The 21787-nt window shown below is 35.5% G+C and overlaps 1 protein-coding gene across 1 annotated transcript in view; it reads right to left on the reverse strand.

Annotated features, from left to right (window-relative positions):
• The window catches only part of ATAD2B (ATPase family AAA domain containing 2B), a gene marked incomplete at its 5' end in the record, with an annotated part of 148102 nt that overhangs the window by 32628 nt on the left and 93687 nt on the right, over positions 1-21787 (reverse strand). Inside the window, 3 exons of the mRNA XM_082672915.1 lie at positions 4588-4747; positions 8268-8464; positions 10508-10643. Coding sequence (XP_082529041.1) covers positions 4588-4747; positions 8268-8464; positions 10508-10643 — 493 coding nt within the window. The remainder of the gene's footprint in view (positions 1-4587; positions 4748-8267; positions 8465-10507; positions 10644-21787) is intronic.

Consider the following 21787-nt stretch of genomic DNA (forward strand, 5'->3'; position numbering starts at 1 on the left):
GTTTAAGCCACGCAGTCTGTGGTATTTTGTTAAGGAAGTCCTAGCAAATTAATACTATAACATATAGCATAAGGTCTGTCACATAGTAATTATTCAATATGTATTACTGATTTGAATATCTCCATCTCAAGAGGCAAGGACTGTCACAGTACTCTAAGCACTCAGCTCAGTAACAGCACATGATACTTACAAATACTAATAGAAAATATGAATGAGTTTGACTGAAGCATAGCCCATAGAAGGCTCCAAAAGCTGAATCTGTGAGCTTTATTCCTAAACAACTGGTGCAAAACAGAAGATTTTGAGAATACTACAAGACTAGGGCTGAAATTTCATCAAAATTAGCTAAATGAGGGTATGTATGCGAATGCACTTGAGGGCTAGGGGGGGCATGTGGTACAAGACAAAGAATGGGGAACAGTTAAACATAAAATATATCACATATTTATAAGATAGTAATTAGATCAAATATCTGATACTAGCCACATTTAGAACCTACGAACTAAAATTCTTCTGGCTAACATATTTAATTTTTGTCCACTTTATCCTCAAGGGAGAATCTGGGTAAACACTTAGGCAACATGTACAGCTTCCAAAATGTTGGCTTTTGTCTTCTATGTACATGCTAGTTTTTTTCCCCAAATGGCCAAGTGTTCTGCAAAACAGAACACTGTAAGCTTTCAAATACTCATGGGAGCTTATAAAAGTAATACAACATTCATGTAATTTCCACTTGCTACACAACAGACCCTGAGGTTATTTTCCTAATACATAACAAGTTGTTCTGTTGCTAAGAAGAAAAAAAGGGCTCTTGACTGAAGATATGAAAAAATCTGAACAGAGCCGAAATCATGCTTTTGAATTATATGACACTTTTTGCATGTAAAACAGTGAAGAAATGAAGTTACAAGTGTATCATGTCAACTCTAACTGTGAGATAGAGCCATATTCTTTGATTATACAACTGCATTCTGTAGTAAAAGGTTATTATGCACCAGAAATCATTGCTTCTTTCATAAAAGCAATATTATTTCAATGTGGTTATAATTAAGTTACATGGGGCGGGGTGGGGGAAGAATCTGGATTGATCCTTTCTACTGGCTTTTTCTAACCGCTCAAATTCATTTTTCACTATCAGTCCCTAGATTTGTTCCAAAATAGGATTAAATTTAAAAAAAAAAAAAAAAAAAAAATTTTAAATGTGGTCCAGGGAATATACTAATAAGTACAAAGGGTCATTCTAAAGCAAATATGTAGGTACCCACTAAGGAAACAATTTATAAAAAATTAAAGCATAATTTAAATAATAATGATAACAAGAATAAATATATGAATGACTAATCTTTACAGAATACTTCTCACATCTCAGGCACTATGCTAAGGGCCTAACATATTCAAGTTGAACCACATGAAAATGGCAATTTCATAAGGTTTAACCTAATACATTTTCTCATCTAATCCTTACAACTACCCAGTGACAAGAGTTACTATAATTATCCCCATTTGCAGATAAGGGAAGTAAAATTTAGAGGACTTAACTTGATCAAGTTAAAGAACTAGGAAATAAAACTGGGACTGAAGCCCAGGTGTACATCCAAAGCCCAGGCTCTCCTTACCTACTGCACAGTTTCAGTAACCTCTATGTCTTGAAAAACTAACAGGATGAGAGTGTAGGCACTCAAGTACTCTCACACACTGCTCAAGGCCACTATATAGACACTTGTGCAACTGTACCTTCACCAAGAACGCAGCAAGGGAATCAAAGGAGACTGACATCCAGCCCATTCTTTACTAGCCAAACTGTGGCCCTGTTGCTGATGCCATCTACACTGAAAAGGAGATTCTCTCAGTCCCACAAAACTGCTATATTGGTTAACAAGTGACCCTGATGCTGCTAGAAGATTTTTTAAATTGTGAGAAAATTTTAACAACACAGTTTAAAAGCCTTAAAAGAGATTATTATACAATCTTTGATCCAGAAATTTCACTTTAAGGAATTTATCTTCAGGAAATAATTAAGGATATACATAAAATTTATGCCATATTCATCAGTGTTATAATAGAGAAAAAAGCTAAAAAATCTAATATGTCCAACAACAGGGTAGTAGCTACTATAATACATCCATATGATAAAAATTATGTGGTAAAAATACATTAACTCATAACCTTTTCACAAAATATTACATGAATGAAAATGTTTACAAGAGTTATATTTTCATTTTAGTAAAAATATTATTCATACATGTATTTCATGCATAATATCTGTGCATGTGTGTGTGGCAGAGAGAGAGGGAGGGAGGGAGAGAGGGAAAGAAAAAGAGAGAAAACACTAGGTAACAGGATTATAGGTTGCTTTAATTTTCTTTGTTTTTATCCTCATAAATTTTTCTATGATATACAGTGAAAAGTAAAAAAAAAAAAAAAAAAAACTAAACAACAACAAGATATAAATGTCCTGATACAAAGCTTAAAAACTGTTAGATACCAAGAGTAGCTATATAAAAGTTCATTCTGCCTCTTAACTTGGAATTAAAGTATGCAATTTACTGTGGTCTAAACTAAGACAAGAAATACTTAACTTCATGTAGAAATGAGAAATCCAAGTCATTCTAACAGGTGGCCTGAGTTAAGAACCACTGCCCATAAATACAGACATAAAGCAGAAACTGAATTCTGAATATCTTTAGATAACTGAAAGTCTGCATTAATTTTTTAAAAATAAAAAGCATCTTGGGCTTCCCTGGTGGCGCAGTGGTTGAGAGTCTGCCTGCCGATGCAGGGGACGTGGTTCGTGCCCCGGTCCGGGAAGATCTCACCTGTCGCGGAGCGGCTAGGCCCGTGAGCCACTGCCACTGAGCCTGCGTGTCCGGAGCCTGTGCTCCGCAACGGGAGAGGCCGCAACAGTGAGAGGCCCACGTACCGAAGAAAAAAAAAGAAGAAAAAAAAAAAAAAGCATCTTACTTGTATATCATCTGTTGAAGAAACAGAATTCTCAACAGAGTGAGAAATAGAGTAATGACCCCTGCCAGCTGGGAAAGGGCCTGGCACTATCAGCCAGGCCTTGGTGTATTCATATGAAACATAAAAACAATTTTAGGGACTTCCCTGGTGGTCCAGGAGTTAAGAATCTGCCTTCCAATGCAGGGGATGCAGGTTCCATCCCTGGTCGGGGTACTGAGATTCCACATGCCTTAGGGCAACTAATCCCACGTGCCGCAACTACTGAGCCCGCATGCTCTGAAGCCCATGTGCCACAACTAGAGAGAAGCCCGCACAACGCAACGAAGATCCTGTGTGCTGCAATTAAGACGCGACACAGCAAAATAAATAAAATAATTTTAAAAAATGAAAAGAAAAAAAAAAACATAAACAATTTTACAGAACACCACTCTGTGACCATGATGGATCAAAATAAAAACAAGACCACTCCATAATCATGTCTGAACACAGACATAAGTATGAACACTGTCCTAACCACAAAAATAACCAAATATAATCCTATCCTGGGTAAGATGAATGACTGCCGCTTCTTTACCAATCACAACTTTAGCCTTGCTCCATTCTTCTTGCCTTCCAGGTTCTTAAAATACCTAGTGCCCCAATTATTCCCACTTCCTAAGAGCATCTAATCCACTGCAAAGCCCTACTTCCTTAAACCCTCCCCAAAATCACTTAACGCTAGCTCAAATCCTATATGGCTCCCCATGATATACATTCTCCTTTATTACAATGTATCAATAAATCCATCTTGTTTAACTACAGATTATTCCTGGAGGTCTCCCCTGGAGGGCATTAACAGAGTTGGGACTACAGATTTGAGTACAGGGTGGGATTAAGAGTAAAATAATAAAATTATATAAAAATACATGCAGTCTATAGAACAGATAACGTCTGTCTACCTAAAGGGGGTCTTTTGATAAGTAAACTTATCCACAATAAGTTTCCACAAATTCGAAATTACCAGTGTTTATCAGCACTGGTGATGTTGACTAAATAAATAAATCTTAAATTCTCAACTATTCAGTTTTCCATTTTACCTGAAAAAAATAAGAATCTAAGTATAAAAAGTGAAAGGTAAATCAAGAAACTAAACCCGGAACACAACACTTAGAATAATAAAATCCTCTAATCTAAATATATTATCTAATAATAAATGAATTAGCAAATATTATATATAGGATGGATAAACGACAAGATCCTACTGTATAGCACAGGGAACTACACTCAACATCTTGTGATAAACCATAATGGAAAAGAATATGAAAAAGAATATATATACATGTATAACTGAGTCATTTTGCCGTACAGCAGAAATTAAACACAACATTGTAAATCAACTATACATCAATAAAATCTTTTAAAAAAGAATAAAATCCTCTAATTTAAATATATTATTTAGTAATTTAACAAATGAATTTAATAATTAAATATTTAAGTATATTATTAGTTCCTCATCAAGAAGTTTCTAAATACAGTAATATGTCATTAAGATTAATTTATCTATCTGAAATATAGGCAAGCTTTATTTAAATTTTAAACTATCTTCTCATTGATCACCAAAGTCAACCTTGCCCAGTGCATCCTTACCTCCTGGGTCCTTATCTGGATTGTACTCTAAAGCATTGCTACAGATGAGGTCAATATCTTTCAGGAAATCCTTAGCAGTCAGGTAATTATGCTTATCAATTTTAGTGATTACTGTTGATAAATCCATTGGTTCCTTGATTACTTCAAGATAATCTGAAACCTAAAACAGGATATTTTAATGAAAATTACTTCTGATATTTCATATAATCTACTCATAAAAACATAAAACAAAACCATACAGTTATTTTAAAATTAAATCTAGATATCTAGGAAATCATTACAGATAAGGATAAAATTATAGAGCAATTTATGCCACTAAAGATACTATGTCATACTTTCCATGAAAAGCTTCAGTTTCAAGTCACATCTAAATCAACTCTGAAAAGTTTCTCATCTTGAAATATGAAACAAACTGTGTCAGCTTTTTTTTTTTTTAAATCCTTTGGATACACCTGAGAAGAAAATGTATTGGTAAAAATACCCAATAAGCATCAATAAATGTTACCTCAAGAAAAGAATTTTTTAAGGAAAATAAAAAGAAACACAGATTTTTTTTTCTTATTATTAGAGATGTTCTCGGGTAAATCTCTTTAAAATCTCTAAACAAAAAAATTATCTGTCTTTTTCAGTTTTCCAGGATGAATCGTTTCATGGAAAGAGTTTTCTGCTCCTTTGGATTCATTACAAACATTCTGAGTCAACTGTATAACAAAAGTAAGTATTGCTTTCATGACTAGAAAAAATTTACTGGCTTTGTCCCTAAATATAAACAAATGTACAAGCAAAAAATACATTTTGCTCAGTGTGATTTTCTGGGAGATAACCCAAAATAGAGATATTGGTCATGACTGCCCAATAAATTGTATGTTTTGTATCATTTGACCAATAAGAAAGCTCTTCCAACCTATATATCCACAGGTATACCTTGTTTTATTTGCACTTGCCTTTACTGCGCTTTGCAGATATTGCACTTTTTTAGAAATTGAAGGTTTGTGGCAACCCTGTGTTGTCAGATCATGGTTAGCATTTTTTAGCAATAAAGTATGTTTAAATTAAGGTATGCACATTTTTTGTAGACGTAATACCATTGCATACTTAAAGAACACTACAATATAGTGTACACATAACTTTTATATACACTGGGAAACCAAGAATTCGTGTGACTCACTTTATTGCAATATTCACTTTACTGCAGTTGTCTAGAACTGAACCCACAATATCTCCAAGGTGTGTATGACTGTATTGTCTTCCTTAATGCAAATCTCAAATCAAGTAATTAGGTCTGACATAAACACAGTCTTAGAAATGTCTAATTAGTCCGGGACCAAATTCTGGGAATAGGGTAATTTCTGTTCTATGAAGCTAAAGGCTAGTTTTCTCCATTGCAGATGGCACTGATGCTTTTTGGGGATTTTTTTGTTTTTTTCTGGCCTCGGCATGTGGGATCTTGCCCAGCCAGGGATCAAACTCATGCCCCCTGCATTGGGAGCATGGAGCCTTAACCACCAGTGCAGTCCACTGATGCCTTTTTAAAAATTTACATACTGAATATATATTCATATGAATAAATACACATATATGCATATACAAAAACATATGCATATATATACACATACATATTATTTATATGTTTTTAAATTTTTAGATAGATGTGTGTGCATGTTTTGATTTATTTTTCATTCTCTAGGAGCTAAAAAGCCAGCCAATCTCCTTATAGGGGAGACAGTGGAGCTACACTCAACAAGGAACAGTTCAGAAGGTATTAGTTGGATCCTTGGCTCTGACAATTGACATGTATTGTGTACACGTGGAAAACATTTTATAAACTTTTGCACTATAAAAATTTATATTACTAAAGACCATAAAATTTTAGCACCTATGCTTATTTAAATTCAACACTTATTTTCTAAACTTTTGCTTCCTCTGCAATTTGCTTTGGAATTTGATAAAGTTTTTAGACATTTCAAATTCATTATTTTAATAAAAGTTTTTGTGTTTTAGGTTATCAAAATGCTATCTTAGTTTCCTCTATCTGTCCCAGAGACCCCTAAGTTTTCAGCCTTAAAAGTAAACAAAGAAGCAGTAGCAAAATGAACCTGAAAAAGAAAAGAAAAAAAGGAAAAAGAGAAAACATCACCCTAAAATTAAAGTTTTAACTGACCAACATCTTCTATCCCCTCCCACTGCCTTACCATCATTTATAAAACTTTCAGTCTATCACAGATGGCATTTGAAATCTGACAATCTCTTCTGGTTAGACAGAAAAAGTTTTCCTGGACAAAGGCAAAACTGGTTCACTCCCAGCATAGGAGGCTGACTTGGGGGCAAGTCCTTATCAATTAAGTGTCAGAGTTCCCATACCCAATTTGAAATAAAAATAAACATTTATAACAATCTTTAAAGTGGGCTGATAGTTTTAAGACTTTCTGAAAATACCACGAGGGAAAAAATATGCTTCACGAATATAAAATATGTATTAATTGCAAGAGCAAATAGGCAAGTCCTGTTATTCCAGTAGAAAAAGATTGACAGCTGTGATATAAAGAATGTGGACTTCGAATTTTAAGAAACATTGAGTGCTGGCTGCGTCACTTGCCAATAAGCCTCAGTTTCTTCAACTGCAACATAATAATGACCTTGTGGGGCTGCTGAAAGGATCAAATGGCTAAAACTGTGTATTGTGGATAAACATACAAATAAAATTAAACACAGTCCCTTTATTCCCAAAAAGGGGAGGTGGGGGGAATAGATATTTTCAGGTTTTCCAAGGGGAAAAAACATAATGCTAGCTCACAGGCATAGATGAGGTAATGATTCCAAAGGAATCTGCTCTGATCCAAGAGTACAGATTTCACAATGAGGACACAACATTAAACTCTGCATCACTTCATAATTCAAATGTAAAAAAAGATGAAGAAAAAATTAAAACTAAAAACACCAAAGCTGTTCAAACATGGAGTCTGAACTATAAGAAGAATGCCAGTAAAGACTGCATTATGTGCATCCACACACTATATTATCCCAGGATAAAACAAAACAAAATAAAATTTATTCTACAGTATTATAGTAGATTCCAAATGGAAAATTTCTTTTCTCATTATCACAAACCATGCTCCCACAAGGACACAAAACAATACACATAGAAAGTGAGAAATTTTCCACTCAGAGCAGAGAAAATTCTTGGAGAGAAAAATAACAGGCTGTGCCTATAACCTCATACAGCATCTTAGTCACAGACATTTCCAAAATATGAAAGACAAATTTCAGGTTTCTTAGCTACCTCCTTCAGTAAGGTATACACAATTTGGGAAATGCCAATTTTAATTGGTATTGATTGGTTAATACCAATATTCTTTTGGAGAGCAGGATTTATCCTGGAATAAAAATAGTCTAGTATGGACATTTCACTAAAGTAACTTTTAATCCTCTTCTTAAATGAAGAGTAGGAGATCACAAAGATCAATACTAATCAAGAGGACATATACAAATTGTCATTAACTTCATCCAAAAGTCACCAGATGTTTGCTGATGACATTGGTAGTTATCACATGGATTAAAATTTTACAGGCTAGGGGTAATATTCATCCATGCCTTTGCTTTTTTCCTTCCAAAAAAAGATGTCAACATTTTTTTCTTTTAGCCAGTTCAACTTCACTGTTTGCACACTACTGAAACAAGACCTCTTCAATATCCACCGGTTTGCTGAAGATGTTAAAGCGTTTATCTGTGGCCAGCCTCTTGGTTACATCCCTGAGAAACAACCGCAACTCTCTTAAAGTATTTTCCTCCTGGTCCTCCATCCGAATTTTTTCTGATTCTGATAATTGACGAGGTGGAGAAGGTAGTGCAAGTGGAAGAACTTCCATAGCACAAAGACCTAAAGAAAGTAGAAGAAAATGTTAAGATTCCAACATGGCAGGGTCAGGACCTCAATCACTTTTCTGACACTCTCTCAAAATGTTTTTTTAAGAAAAGGAGAATTCCAAATACATGTGAACCATGTGAATTCAGCAGGTAAAAATTTGAATGGAAACCAGAAGTACATTAGGGAATAGCTTTACTTTTATAAAATAACTTACAACAGGACGTCTTTAAAGCACAAATGATATGATTTTAAATAATTTGATTCTGAGATATTATTTACGTACAACTTTAAGAAAAAGATTTCAAATCAACATAAATATCTTCAGGTGAAGTACTTGTATACTGATTTGCTGAAGTCAACCTTGTTTAAAGACTGTTTCTCAAAATGAGGTTGCCTTATATGCATGAAATTTAAATGGGCAAAGAATAATTCTTTGATCCTTCCCATTCTCAAAGACTTCTAATTTTAGACAAGTCTCCTACCCTCATATTCTTACTACAACACAGTTGGGATAGTAAATGGCACCTGCAGGGAGTGAAAAAAAAAAAGTAGTAACTAAAAAAAAGAATCCCAAAGACATGAAGAAGATGGAAAACCCAGGCTTAAGTGTGACATATGAAATCTATGGTATTCACTATCTACTGTAAAACAAACAAAACATCTTCTTAGAAGGTGAAGTATTAACTTGCCTAACCATAATGCGCTCTAATTCCTTAAAAGATTTTCCTGGTATCACACTGAAGCTCAGGATTAAAATCCTAAGTATTCTCGCCAATTTCTAAATAGCCCCTAAGATGAAAAATGAAAGTCAACAGGAGCAACTCAAAAAGAAAAAGAATTATGTTCAGCCTTAACATAGAAAATTCAGATCTACGGGACTAAAATATGACTAGGAACATGCAAGATACTTTATTAAAATGAATCATTTTAATAATGAAATATTTTAAACGCTGTTATTTAGATTAGCAGAAGGCAACAACCAATAATCAGAAGGTATAACTTCCATGTTGAATATTCCAAAGTTTCTGTGGGGAAAATCCCACAGCTATAGTCATTTGATAGATGTTCATCTTAAAAGCACTGAGAAAATGTGAAAAGGAGCCACTAAAGGACAATAATATTATTAAACTATTGGATAATATAGCCACTGAAAAACAAAGTATTGGATAATATAACCACTGGAAAACAAAGAAGTATGAAAAAGCAAGGAGTTGGCAGGGATGGGAAATGTATTTAATATCCTATAAGAACAGCTACGAGAAACATAAAAAGCAGAACAAAAAGAAAGAGGCTTAAATTTTTTTTTAACAAACAGGACTGCTATTTTCTAGAAGAGGATGAAAGATTAAGCAAGGGGATCTTATCTTTTTGCACCTTTAGTATTAGGAAAAGAAACTCTCTTTTGAATGACTTAGCATGCAGTCCTTACTTAAGTCAGGGGACTGAAAATCTAATTTTGAGGCCCCTCTTAATGCTATTAGGCCCAAATCCAAGAAAACTCTAATGCTTAAAGAAAGCCATGATAGATTTCCATGTGCCTAGCATAATATATCTAAATAATAGGTGCTCAATAAATATTTGAAAAATCAATCAATAAATAAGACAAACCAGAAAAGGCAAATGTTCCCACCAGTTCTTGGCCCAACAAAACTACCCTGGCCCAGAAAGCAATAAGCACAACACCTGTTGTTCACAACCTGATAGTTCCAGTCCTTAGTACTTAAAGTGACTAAAACACAGCAGAACCAAAGACTTTCTATGACTTTTTGAGCCTCAGAATGTGAAATCTACCAGAGCATCTGGACTGAAGTGATAAGGAGACTACATAAACAGTCACTCATTAGTAAAGCTTTAACAATGAGGCTGTACTTCCCAATCTCCTCAAGTCAGGTAAACACAATGGCCACTTCCACACGTGTTCATCTAAAGTTAAACAAAACCTGAAAAACTGTCTTCATTTCCACAAAGAAATGGGTTTTTTAAAAAGATGACTCCAAGATAGGATATCTCTTAACTCCAACCCACCCATTTTCCTAAAGGCTTTAGGAACTTTACCAGTGTGTTTCCTTCGTGGTGGAGCCATTGAGGCCTGATTGAGAATCAGTTCTTGGAAAAACTTTCTTCTGTCCTCTTCAATAGGCCTTTGAATATACAAGACCTCTTCGTACTGTATTCTAAAGATACATTTAACCTACACACATACACACACACACAAAGACATTAAATATTTAGAGAATTAAAAGCTTACATATTATACCAAATTATAATTTCTTCAACTTCGGTACCATTGTAAATGTCCGTTGAACATCCATGCGCGGTTAAGGTTAACCTAGTCTTAGCCTATGCTGTTGAGAGGTTCAACCTCATGGAATAAACAAGAATGAAAGAATGATCCAGTTGCTCAAGTCATTAATAAATTATACTATAATATAAAAAAGGATAGTTGATTGTAATAGTCAGATGGCAACAATCTCAAAGAGCTGTTGCATAAGAGCTGAAAAGTAATTATCTACAACCTATTTACAATAGAGAGCTGGGAGGATGCTAACAACACTGCCTTATTTTAAGCGGTTTCTGTGTGCTTCCTATCCACTAACTTCCCTTCCTGGGCTCTTTCCCTACTAAGTCTATTCCACTGTATCCTCTGGAATCTTGATTTCATTGCATAAAAACTATACCTTCGATCTCACCAAAGAATGCTCCACAATGACACCACCTTCCATGCAAAACTCCCAAGCAAAATTAAGCCAGTCACGCTCATATCCCTCAACTCCTTCCAGTTAGTGATTGCCACCTCTCCTTTGTTCACCTGCTCTATAAAGACTTTGACCTCAGATGTCCCCCTTGCTGTTTAAATCCTCTTTACATCATCCACATTTGTCGATACACTTTATTTAATTCATATGTTTTCCTAGAAGGTCTGTTTCCTACTTCAAGATACTGAACTCCCTGAGAACAGAACTCATCTGTTTTTCTATACCTACCACCATGCCTGGTACCTAGCAATGCTTAATAAGCATATACTGAATGAATAAAGCTTGTCATTTTGTTACCCAGCCCACATCAAATTGGAAACTGCAAATAAAAAAAGGGTAAAGGTCACTAATATGGAAATAAGTACCAACCATGACAGTGTGGAAATACTGGATTAAAATTTAAAACATCAGATTCTAGCCCAAATATAGGTACATATTTCTGGTAAACTTTGGACAGTCCATTCAATTTGTTATGTCTAGCCACTTACTGAATTGCAGACTGTGAAATGAAGAATTACTTAAATATTATTTTAATCTTTGTAACAATGAGGTAGGTACGTAGGGAGTCCCTCATTTTACAGATGAAAAAACCTAGGCTTGGAAAGGTTTAAGTAACTGGCTTGAGGTCACAAAGTGAATAAATAGAGAAGACTAGATTATATAAGCTCTAAAGGTCTTTTCTAACTCTAAAATCCTAAGACAGAGAAGAGACAATGAAAAGTAGCCATCAGAATTCAATATTTAGATGGGAAATTATTTACGTCAACCCAAAGCCAAATCCTTAAAGAGTTTACATAAAATTTCACCTTGTGACCTTCCGATATTTTCTTTGAAGACTACCTTTATGTAAAAACCCCTCCAATTCTTCGATCTATACTTTGCTGGCCTTCCCTTGAAAGTTCTGGCAAGCAAATTTACCACTGAACATGTGTCAAATATCACGTGTCAAATATCATGCCAAACACTGCAGTTAAAAACTTGAAGAAAACAGGCTTACTTCCTGCTGTTAAGTCTCTTCAGTCTCATAAGAAAGCATTATGATACCATGTCAGAAGTGTTATAACAGAGGTAGTGAAACAGAGGAGACCCTGCAAGGGGCATGGGTGAAGAGGCATTAGATAAGATATAGCAGAAAATGCTAACATTAACTGGGTCTTGAAAAATAAACAGAACACAATACCCTAGAAGTACCAGGATTTTGTTTAAGGGTAGTAAAAACATTTAATTTCAGTTTTAAATACTCCTCCTTCTGATCATTTTTCAACATTGTGTTGAACCTGGTAAATGTAAAAGCATACCAAGAGCAAGTCTACAATAATCCCCCTGATATCAGCCTTCCTGATTATTACCAACAGCTTGTTTTTCTTTAAATTCACTCCTATCTTCTGACATTCCCAGCCTCAAACTTCATACTGCAACAAGACAAACCTCATATAATTCCCTGAACGAATCATGTTCTCTTTCACACTGGTTCACAACAGTCTTTACAGATGCTATTCACTCTTTCCTAAACTGTTTTTTTTTTAAACTCTCCACTCAAGCCAGTGCTTTCTGGGTGATGCTTTCTCTGACTTTCCCAGATAAACTTAGACATACCTTCCACTATCTCTCATTAAACTTTTTTTAAGTTCAATAATTTTTAGTGAGTTAATTCAGCTGTGCAACCATCGCAGGTCAGTTTTAGAATATTTCCATTACCTCCAAAAAGTTCCCTTGTGCCCATCTGCAGTCCATCCACACTTACACTCCCAGCTGACAACCAATGATTTGGTTTCTGTGTCCAGAAATTTGTCTCTTCTAGAAATTGCGTATCATAGACTTGGTAGTCTTTTGTGTCTAGTTTCTCTCAATTTTAGCATAATATATTGAGGCTCACCCACACTGGAGAATGTATCAGTGGTTCACTCCACTTATTCCTGAATAACATTTCACTCTATGTATATACACGACATTTTGTTTTGCCAATCACCAATTAATAAATACTTGGGTTATTTCCACCATGATTAACAATACTAGAAGGAACACTGGCGTACAAGTTTTTGTGGGAACATATGTTTATATTTCTCTGGAGTAGTTACCTAGGAGTGGAAATGCTGAGTCCTATCATAAGTTTATGTCTAACAGCTTAAGAACTGCCAACTTTTCCAAAGTGGCTATACCATTTTACAATTCCACCAGCAATACACAAGGATTCAAGTTTCCTACATTCTTGTCAACACTTGGTGTTGTCTGTCTTTGTGATTATAGCTATCCTAGTTGGGTGTGCAGTGGTATCTCATTCCTGAATGACTAATGATATTGAGAATCTTTTCTCATTCTTATTACCTTAAGAATATATAACTCTTTGGTAAAATGCCTATTCAACTCTTTAGCCCATTTTTAAATTGTAGTTTTCTTTTGAAATTTGTGGTAAAACGGTCATAAAAAAATTTGCCATTTTAATATTTTTAAATTGTACAGCCTGTTGCATTAAGTGTATTCACATGGTTGTGCAGTCATCACTACCTATCTACCTTCAAACCTTTTCCATCCTCCCCAACTGAAACTCTACCCATTAAACATTAACTCCCTACACTCTCCCTTTCCCCAGGTCCTGTCAACCACCATTCTACTTTCTATCTCTACGAATCTGACTACTCTAGGAACCCTGTATAAGAGGAATCATACAATATTTGTCCTTTTGTGACTGGCTTATTTCACTTAGTATAATGTCCTAAGGTTTACCCATGCTGTAGTTACTCTTGTTGTAGAATGTATCAAAATTTCCTTCTTTTTAAAAGCTAAATAGTGTTACACTGTATGTATATGCCACATTATGTTTATCCATTCATCTGCTGATTTCTACCTTTTGGCTACTGTGAGTAATGCTGCTAAGAACATGGGTATACAAACATCTGTTTGAATCCCTGCTTTCACTTCTTTTGGGTATATTCCCAGAAATACAATTGCTGGATCATATGGTAATTTTGTTTAATTCTTTAAGAAATCACCACACCGAACCATTTATTTTCAACAGAGGCTGCACAATTTTATATTTCCATCAGCAATGCAGAAGGGATCCAATTCCCTCACATCCTAACCAACACTTGTTATTTTCTGTTATGTCAGTAGCCATCCTACTGGGTATAAAGTGATATCTCATTGTGGCTTTGATTTGTATTTCCATAATGATTAGTGATGTTCAGCATCTTTTCATGTGCTTTATTGCCATTTGAGTATCATCTTTGGAGAAAATCTATTTAAGTACTTTGCCCATTTTTGAACTAGCTGTTTGGGGTTTTCTCTGTTGCTGAATCGTAGGAGTTCTTTATACGCGCCGGGTATCAACCCCTTATCAGATATATGATTTGCAAATATTTTCTCCCATTCAATGTATTGTCTTTTCAATCTATTAATAGTTTTATTTTTGATGAAGTCCAATTTATCTATTTTTTCTGTTAACCTGTACTTTTGGTGTCTCATCCAAGAAATCACTGCCAAATCCAATGTCATGGAGCTTTTCCCCTATGTTTTTTCCTAAGGGTTTTATAGTTTTAGGATTTTTGTTTTTTTAAAAAAATTTGTTTATTTATTTATTTTTGGCTGTGCTGGGTCTTCATTGCTGTGCGTGGGTTTTCTCCAGTTGCAGCAAGCGAAGGCTACTCTTTGTTGTGGTGCGCAGGCTTCTCATTGCAGTGGCTTCTCTTGTTGCGAAGCACGGGCTCTAGGCACATGGGCTCCAGTAGCTGCGGCACACGGGCTCTGTAGTTGTGGCTTGTGGGCTTAGTTGCGCCGTGGCATGTGGGATCTTCCCAGACTTGGGCTCAAACCTGTGTCCCCTGCATTGGCAGGCGGATTCTTGTTTTTTTTGTGGTACACGGGCCTCTCACTGTTGTGGCCTCTCCCGTTGCGGAGCACAGGCTTCGGACGCGCAGGCTCAGCAGCCATGGCTCACGGGCCCAGCCACTGCCGGCATGTGGGATCTTCCCAGACTGGGGCACGAACCCGTGTCCCCTGCATCGGCAGGCGGACTCTCAACCACTGCGCCACCAGGGAAGCCCAGCAGGCGGATTCTTAACCACTGCGCCACCAGGGAAGTTCCTATAGTTTTAGGTCTTATGTTTAGTTCTTCAATCTACTTGGAGTTAATTTTTGCATACAGTATAAGAAAAAAGTCGAAGTTTCATTTCTTTTGTATGTGAACATCCAGTTTTCCAGCACCATTTGTTGAAAGGACCATCTTTTTTCCTGATGAATGGTATTCACACTTATCGAAAATCATTTGACTTAGTCTTATTATTATGCTGAAAGAGTTTTTAATACATTCTGGATATAAGTGTTACCAGATATGTGATTTGATATATTTGAAATATTTTCTCCCAGTCCGTGATTTGTTGGGGTTTTTTTTCATTTTCTTGATGGTGTCTTTTAAAGAATAAAAGATTTTAATTGTGATAAAGTTTACCATATCAATTTTTTTCTTTTATGGATCATGCTTTTATATATTCTACTATTATAGCACTTCTCCTACTGTATTATTTTTTCCAGATCTCCCCTCCCTCTAAACTTTAAATTCTTGGAGAACAGTGGCTATCTGGATTTTCGCCTATTTTACTTCATTCAATGAAGATACTGTACTAGAAATATGTACGTGTATACATGCATCTATGTGTGAGTATTGTGTGTGTGTGTGTGTGTGTGTGTGTGTAGAAACTGTGTTAGGCAGTTAGACACTGTGAATGGAAGAGTGAAGAAAACAGACACTGTCTTAAATAAATTACATTACATTGCACAGAATAGGCAATACATTTTTGATGAATGAACAATGATCTTAACTTGATGAATACAAAACTCCATTCCTGGTCTTCCCTGGTGGCGCAGTGGTTAAGAGTCCGCCTGCCAATGCAGGGGACACAGGTTCGTGCCCCGGTCCGGGAAGATCCCACATGCCGCGGAGTGGCTAGGCCCGTGAGCCATGGCCACTGAGCCTGCGCGTCCGGAGCCTGTGCTCCGCAACGGGAGAGGCCACAACAGTGAGCGGTCCGCGTACCGCAAAACAAAACAAACAAAAAAACCCCCCGCCATTTCCCTAACCACTCATCAGCCTAATCATCACAATATGCAAAAACTGTCTCTCTGTAGTTTTAGAGAGTACAGGGCATTATAAGTGCATAGCCTTTGGAATCAGACAAACCTGGGTTCAAATCCTTGCTCTGCCACTAGCTGTAAAACCCTAGGCAAGTTACTTTACCCCTGTTGGCCTCAGTTTCTTCATCTGTCAAATGGAAAAGTAATACTTTTCTCACGGAACAGTTTAAGAACATATGTTAGATAATATATATGATTAACCTACAGTGCCTGGCACATAGATGCATAAATAGCAGTAATTCTTTCATTAGCAAATATTTTTGTTTTACCTCATTTATTAAAATGTTAGAATTGTTAGCCCCCAGTTTTGAAGGTAGTGTCCATGTGACCTCTGTAATGGGCAAAATTAATGGTTTAAAACCTCGAAATCAAAAAACAAACCAAAAAAAACCCCTCAAAATCTCAAAGAGAAAAGGTGTGGAAAATGAGGTCAGAAATGAATCTACAATAGTTTTCATAAATAAAGTTTGCTTTCCTTAAAACAAAACAGGTAAACAATCCATCAAGTAAAAATAAATATTAGTATTTAACATACCTTAAAATAGTAATAATTCATGTTCATTTACTATACCGTTTTTAATTTAAAGAAAAGAAAAACTTGGGAGGATCACTTTCCTCTTAAATTTTAAGAAATCATAAAATTGTTTTACAACCAAAAAGTTAATACTAAGATATTTCTCTTGTATACATTATCATTTATCTGAGTTTTCAATGTCCCTACTTGATGTTTCTACTTAAGTTACTGATTTTTACCTCCCAGGTCCCACCATAAACTGAGAGATACAAAATGACATGAAATACAGAGAAGACAAAATACTGTATGTAATCTTTACTTTCATCAGTGTAGCTGAGGAGATATTTCTTTAAAATTCACTTCTAATATATTGAATTATACCATTCTGAGCCTGCCCATACTTTAATGCCAAAGTACATACCGTGAATCTCTTCAGAAATTTAAGTGCAATTCCAAAGTCTGCTTTCCTTCCTGCAAATATTTCTACTTTTATCTGCTTCCTTGTTTAAAAGTCTCTTTACTATGCTCAACCTTTGATTCTTTTTTCTAATTCTCCTGAAGAGAAATAACTTGCAATTCTCATATACAGCAACTAAAATTCTCCTACTATTCTCAGAAAAGTTCTTCAGGGTCCACAGAAGTAAATTTACTTACACTAGAATTTTGCAAAAAAAAAAAAAGATGCAGGAGGCTAGGCAGGAGTTACTTAAAGCCTTTGTGATGATTCAACATTTTCTTCTTTCATGCAACAAACATTTACTAAGCAATTCCACTGTGTCAGGAAGTGAAGGGCAGTAAGACAGTCCCCTCCTCTCAAAGAGCTTGTGGTCTAGGTCAGAGAGTCTCAAATATTTTGGTCTCCACACTTTATTAAACTCTTAAAAATTATTCAAGAACCCAAAGGAGCTTCTGCTTATCTGGATTATATCTGTCAATATTTATGTACTAAAAATTAAAACTAAGAACCTTCCAAATTATGTATTCATTTAAAACCTATTACATGTTAACATTAAAAAATATATTCTTTTAATGAACTTAATCTACTAAACAGAAACAGAATCACAGACATAGAGAACAGACTTGTGATTACCAAGGGAGAGAGTTGGATTGGGAGTTTGGGATTAGTAGATGCAAACTATTACATATAGAATGTATAGGGCTTCCCTGGTGGCACAGTGATTGAGAGTCCACCTGCCAATGCAGGGGACATGGGTTCGAGCCCTGGTCCGGGAAGATCCCACACGCTGCGGAGCAACTAAGCCCATGCACCACAACTGCTGAGCCTGCGCTCTAGAGCACGTGAGCCACAACTGCTGAGCCCGCATGCCACAACTACTGAAGCCCACACGCCAGGAGCCCGTGCTCTGCAACAGGAGAGGCCACTGCAATGAGAAGCCTGTGCACTGCGGCGAAGAGTGACCCCTGCTCGCCGCAACTAGAGAGGGCCCGCGTGCAGCAATGAAGACCCGATGCAGCCAAAAATAAATAAATAAAATAAATTTATTTTTTAAAAAAGAATGTATAAACAACAAGGTCCTACTGTATAGCACAGGGAACTATATTCAATATCCTGTGATAAAGCATAATGGAAAAGAATATGAAAAAGAATGTATATATGTATAACTGAATCACTTTGCTGTACAGCAGAAATTAACACAATACTGTAAATCAACTATACTTCAATAAAATAAATGTAAAACATATATATATTCTTTTGAAAGACATATTTTTCCAAAATATAAAACATTATATATATTTAAAAAATTTAGTGAGAAAAGTGGCACTGTTTTACATTTCTTCAAATCTCTCTTATGTCTGGCTTAATAAAAGACAACTGGGGCTTCCCTGGTGGCGCAGTGGTTAAGAATCCGTCTGCCAGTGCAGGGGACACAGGTTCAAGCCCTGATCGGGGAAGATCCCACATGCGGAGGAGCAACTAAGCCCGGGAGCCACAACTTCTGAAGCTTGCGCGCCTAGAGCCCGTGCTCCTAAGCAAGAGAAGCCACCACAACGAGAAGCCCGTGCAACCGCAATGTAAAGTAGTCCCCCCAGCACCCCCTCCCTCCAAGGGGCAAAGAAACAAAGACCCAATGCAGCCAAAAATAAATAATAAATTTATAAAAAGAAAAAAAAGACAACTGGATTCTCATTTTCTGCCTCTGCATTCAATCTGTTACAGTAATGTTGCTCTGATTGGTATACATGAAAAAAACCCATATTCAAGAAGATACATAGTTGCAAAATACAAAAAAGACGAATGTGACAAACCTCTGAAAGTCTTGTGGGGCCCACAAGGGTCCTTGGATCACACTTTGATAACAGCTGGTCTAGAACAATGATTTCCAATGTTTTGTTTTGTTTTGTTTTTTGATGAAACACCTCATCAGTAAAAAAATTTGAAAATACTACCTCCAGACTTGACACTTGTGCATATCAAACTCAATAAATGATACTTAAAAAAAAAAAAAAAAAAGAACTTCCCTGGTAGCGCAGTGGTTAAGAATCCGCCTGCCAATGCAGGGGACACGGGTTTGAGCCCTGCTCCAGGAAGATTCCACATGCCGCAGAGCAACTAAGCCTGTGCATCACAACTACTGAAGCCCACGCCCCTACAGCCCATGCTCCGCAACAAGAGAAGCCACCGCAATGAGAAGACCATGCACCGCAAAGAAGAGTAGCCCCTGTTCTCTGCAACTAGAGAAAAGCTGGCACGCAGCAATGAAGACCCAATGCAGCCAAAAATAAATTAATGAATTAATTTAAAAAAATACTCCCTCCAGTATATATACATACATACTTAAATGTACTATTCTACTAATATTACTATTTCTATTATGAAACATACACACACGTTTTTAAGATAATATGAAAAATAAAAATGAATAGAAGTTCTAATGTTTTTCTCAATATCCCAATGCATTGCCTTATTTTGGGATTAAAAAGGGAGAGCTATACAAAGACACATTTACAAGAGAATTTTAAAAGGGCTCCAAAAGATGAGGTTGTCACTCTGTCCCACAAAAAGAAAACATTTTTGTATCCCTAATATTAGTCCCATGATGACTAACTTTTTTTGTTTGGTGTTGTTTTTAAAAATTGAGTAGAGAACCTTTTCATCTCTGAATGAGTTTATTTTCTGATGAGAACAGCAGCACTTATTACAGAAGATTTAGAAAACAGGTAACAAAAATAACTATAATCTTAAGACCCAGAGATAATTACTATTAACACTTCTATTAATAGTTACATATAGTTTTTTATATATGACTATATACCTAATATATAATTATTTCTATATAAACCCAGATAATGCCATATATATTGATTTAATATCTGCAATTTTTAGCAATACATTCAAACATCTTTTCATGACATTAAATGTCTTCTACATCAATATTTTTAATGGTCTCATTGTATTTCATGGAAGGAATCCACTATAATCAATCCTCTACTCTAGGACGTTTAGTTTCCAATTGATGAAGAAAGGCTATGATAAATACTCTTGTACTTTTTGTGTTGCCTGTGCTGTATCTTTGTGTTTGTCCATGAAGAAAGGCTATGATACTTTCTGTGTTGTCTGTGTTGTATCTTTTTTATCTATGAAAAACTACTTACCTATAAATGGTATTGCTGACCTAAAATGAATAGACATATTTAAATCTATTACGATGAACTGTCCTGGAGAGAGTTTATCCAACTTTTTTTTTTGGCCTATTTTATAGGTTAAAATCTGTATCTTACTGTTATTTTAACTTACCATTGTATTTTCTTAAATACACTATAGTAACTGGATATTTCTCTCTTTCTTTTAGAATCACTTAGTTTTTGATACCCACTGTCTACTTCATGTCTTCTTCCATAGATCTGGCACCTTGCTAACCTAGTTACTCAGTCTGCAACTCTCCATGCTTTTCATTCACTTACCAAATATTTATCAGTAGGTGCTAAGTATTATTCACTACTATTTCAGTCTGTGACCTAAACAAAGCAATATACTAATGGCAAAGCTGAAATTAAAATGAAAGCCTTGGGGGCAGAGGAGGCTTTCCTAAGGACAATTAGTATAAAATGTTATGTAATCAGTAGTCTAAGAAAAACCCCATAATCTTCACCCACAAATGTGAATATCCATGATAGCTTTAGTAGCTATTTGCTATAATAAGGGCAAAGACTACAGAAGACAAAGGGGGGGGGGGGCTGAAATTTCAGGATTCAATGCTTGTAAATTTTTAATATTTTAGCTATTAATTAAGGTTATTGGTAAACAAATAATGAAAAAAGCCTACTCACCAGTAGGCTTTTTGAATCCACTAAAAATTATAACAATATAGCAACATTGAAAATATATAGATGCAATGTTAGTTTTTTAAAAAACTAAACAATAAAATCACATATGCAAATAGACAACAAGAATAGGCAAAATTAAAATTGCTGTGTATCAAGACAGGTTCAGTAAGACTTTTATTTACAAATTTTTCAAACAATATAAGGAAACTTCAGGTAAGTATATATTCCTAACTAGAGCCCTTAATTATCCCAATTTTCTTTATTTTTTATAAAATTATAATAAAACTAGTTGACAGTGAGGATCTAATTTTTAAAAGTGGCTCCTAGGTTATGTCCAGGTTCAGTCCACTCTTCTAAATCAATTTCGAGTGCATTCTTACTTTATAATACTAATATAATACCAAACATATTATAGCTCTGTAGCTTCCAAAATAAACTCACATATATAGTCTCACACCAACAAGCCTGTCTGTTATTATCCACGTTTTATAGGTGAGGAAACTGAAGCTACTCTAGGTTCAAATATTTACCCAAAATCAAAAGACAAGTAAGTCAATACCAAGGTTTTTCTGACTCTTACTACATACATCTTTCCACTAAACTTTATTGCTCCCTGTGATAAAAAATATTTTGATTAATGGTCTCCAAATA

This window comes from Grampus griseus, assembly GCF_964374135.1.
Source record: "Grampus griseus genome assembly, chromosome: 15".
Lineage (NCBI taxonomy): Eukaryota > Metazoa > Chordata > Mammalia > Artiodactyla > Delphinidae > Grampus > Grampus griseus.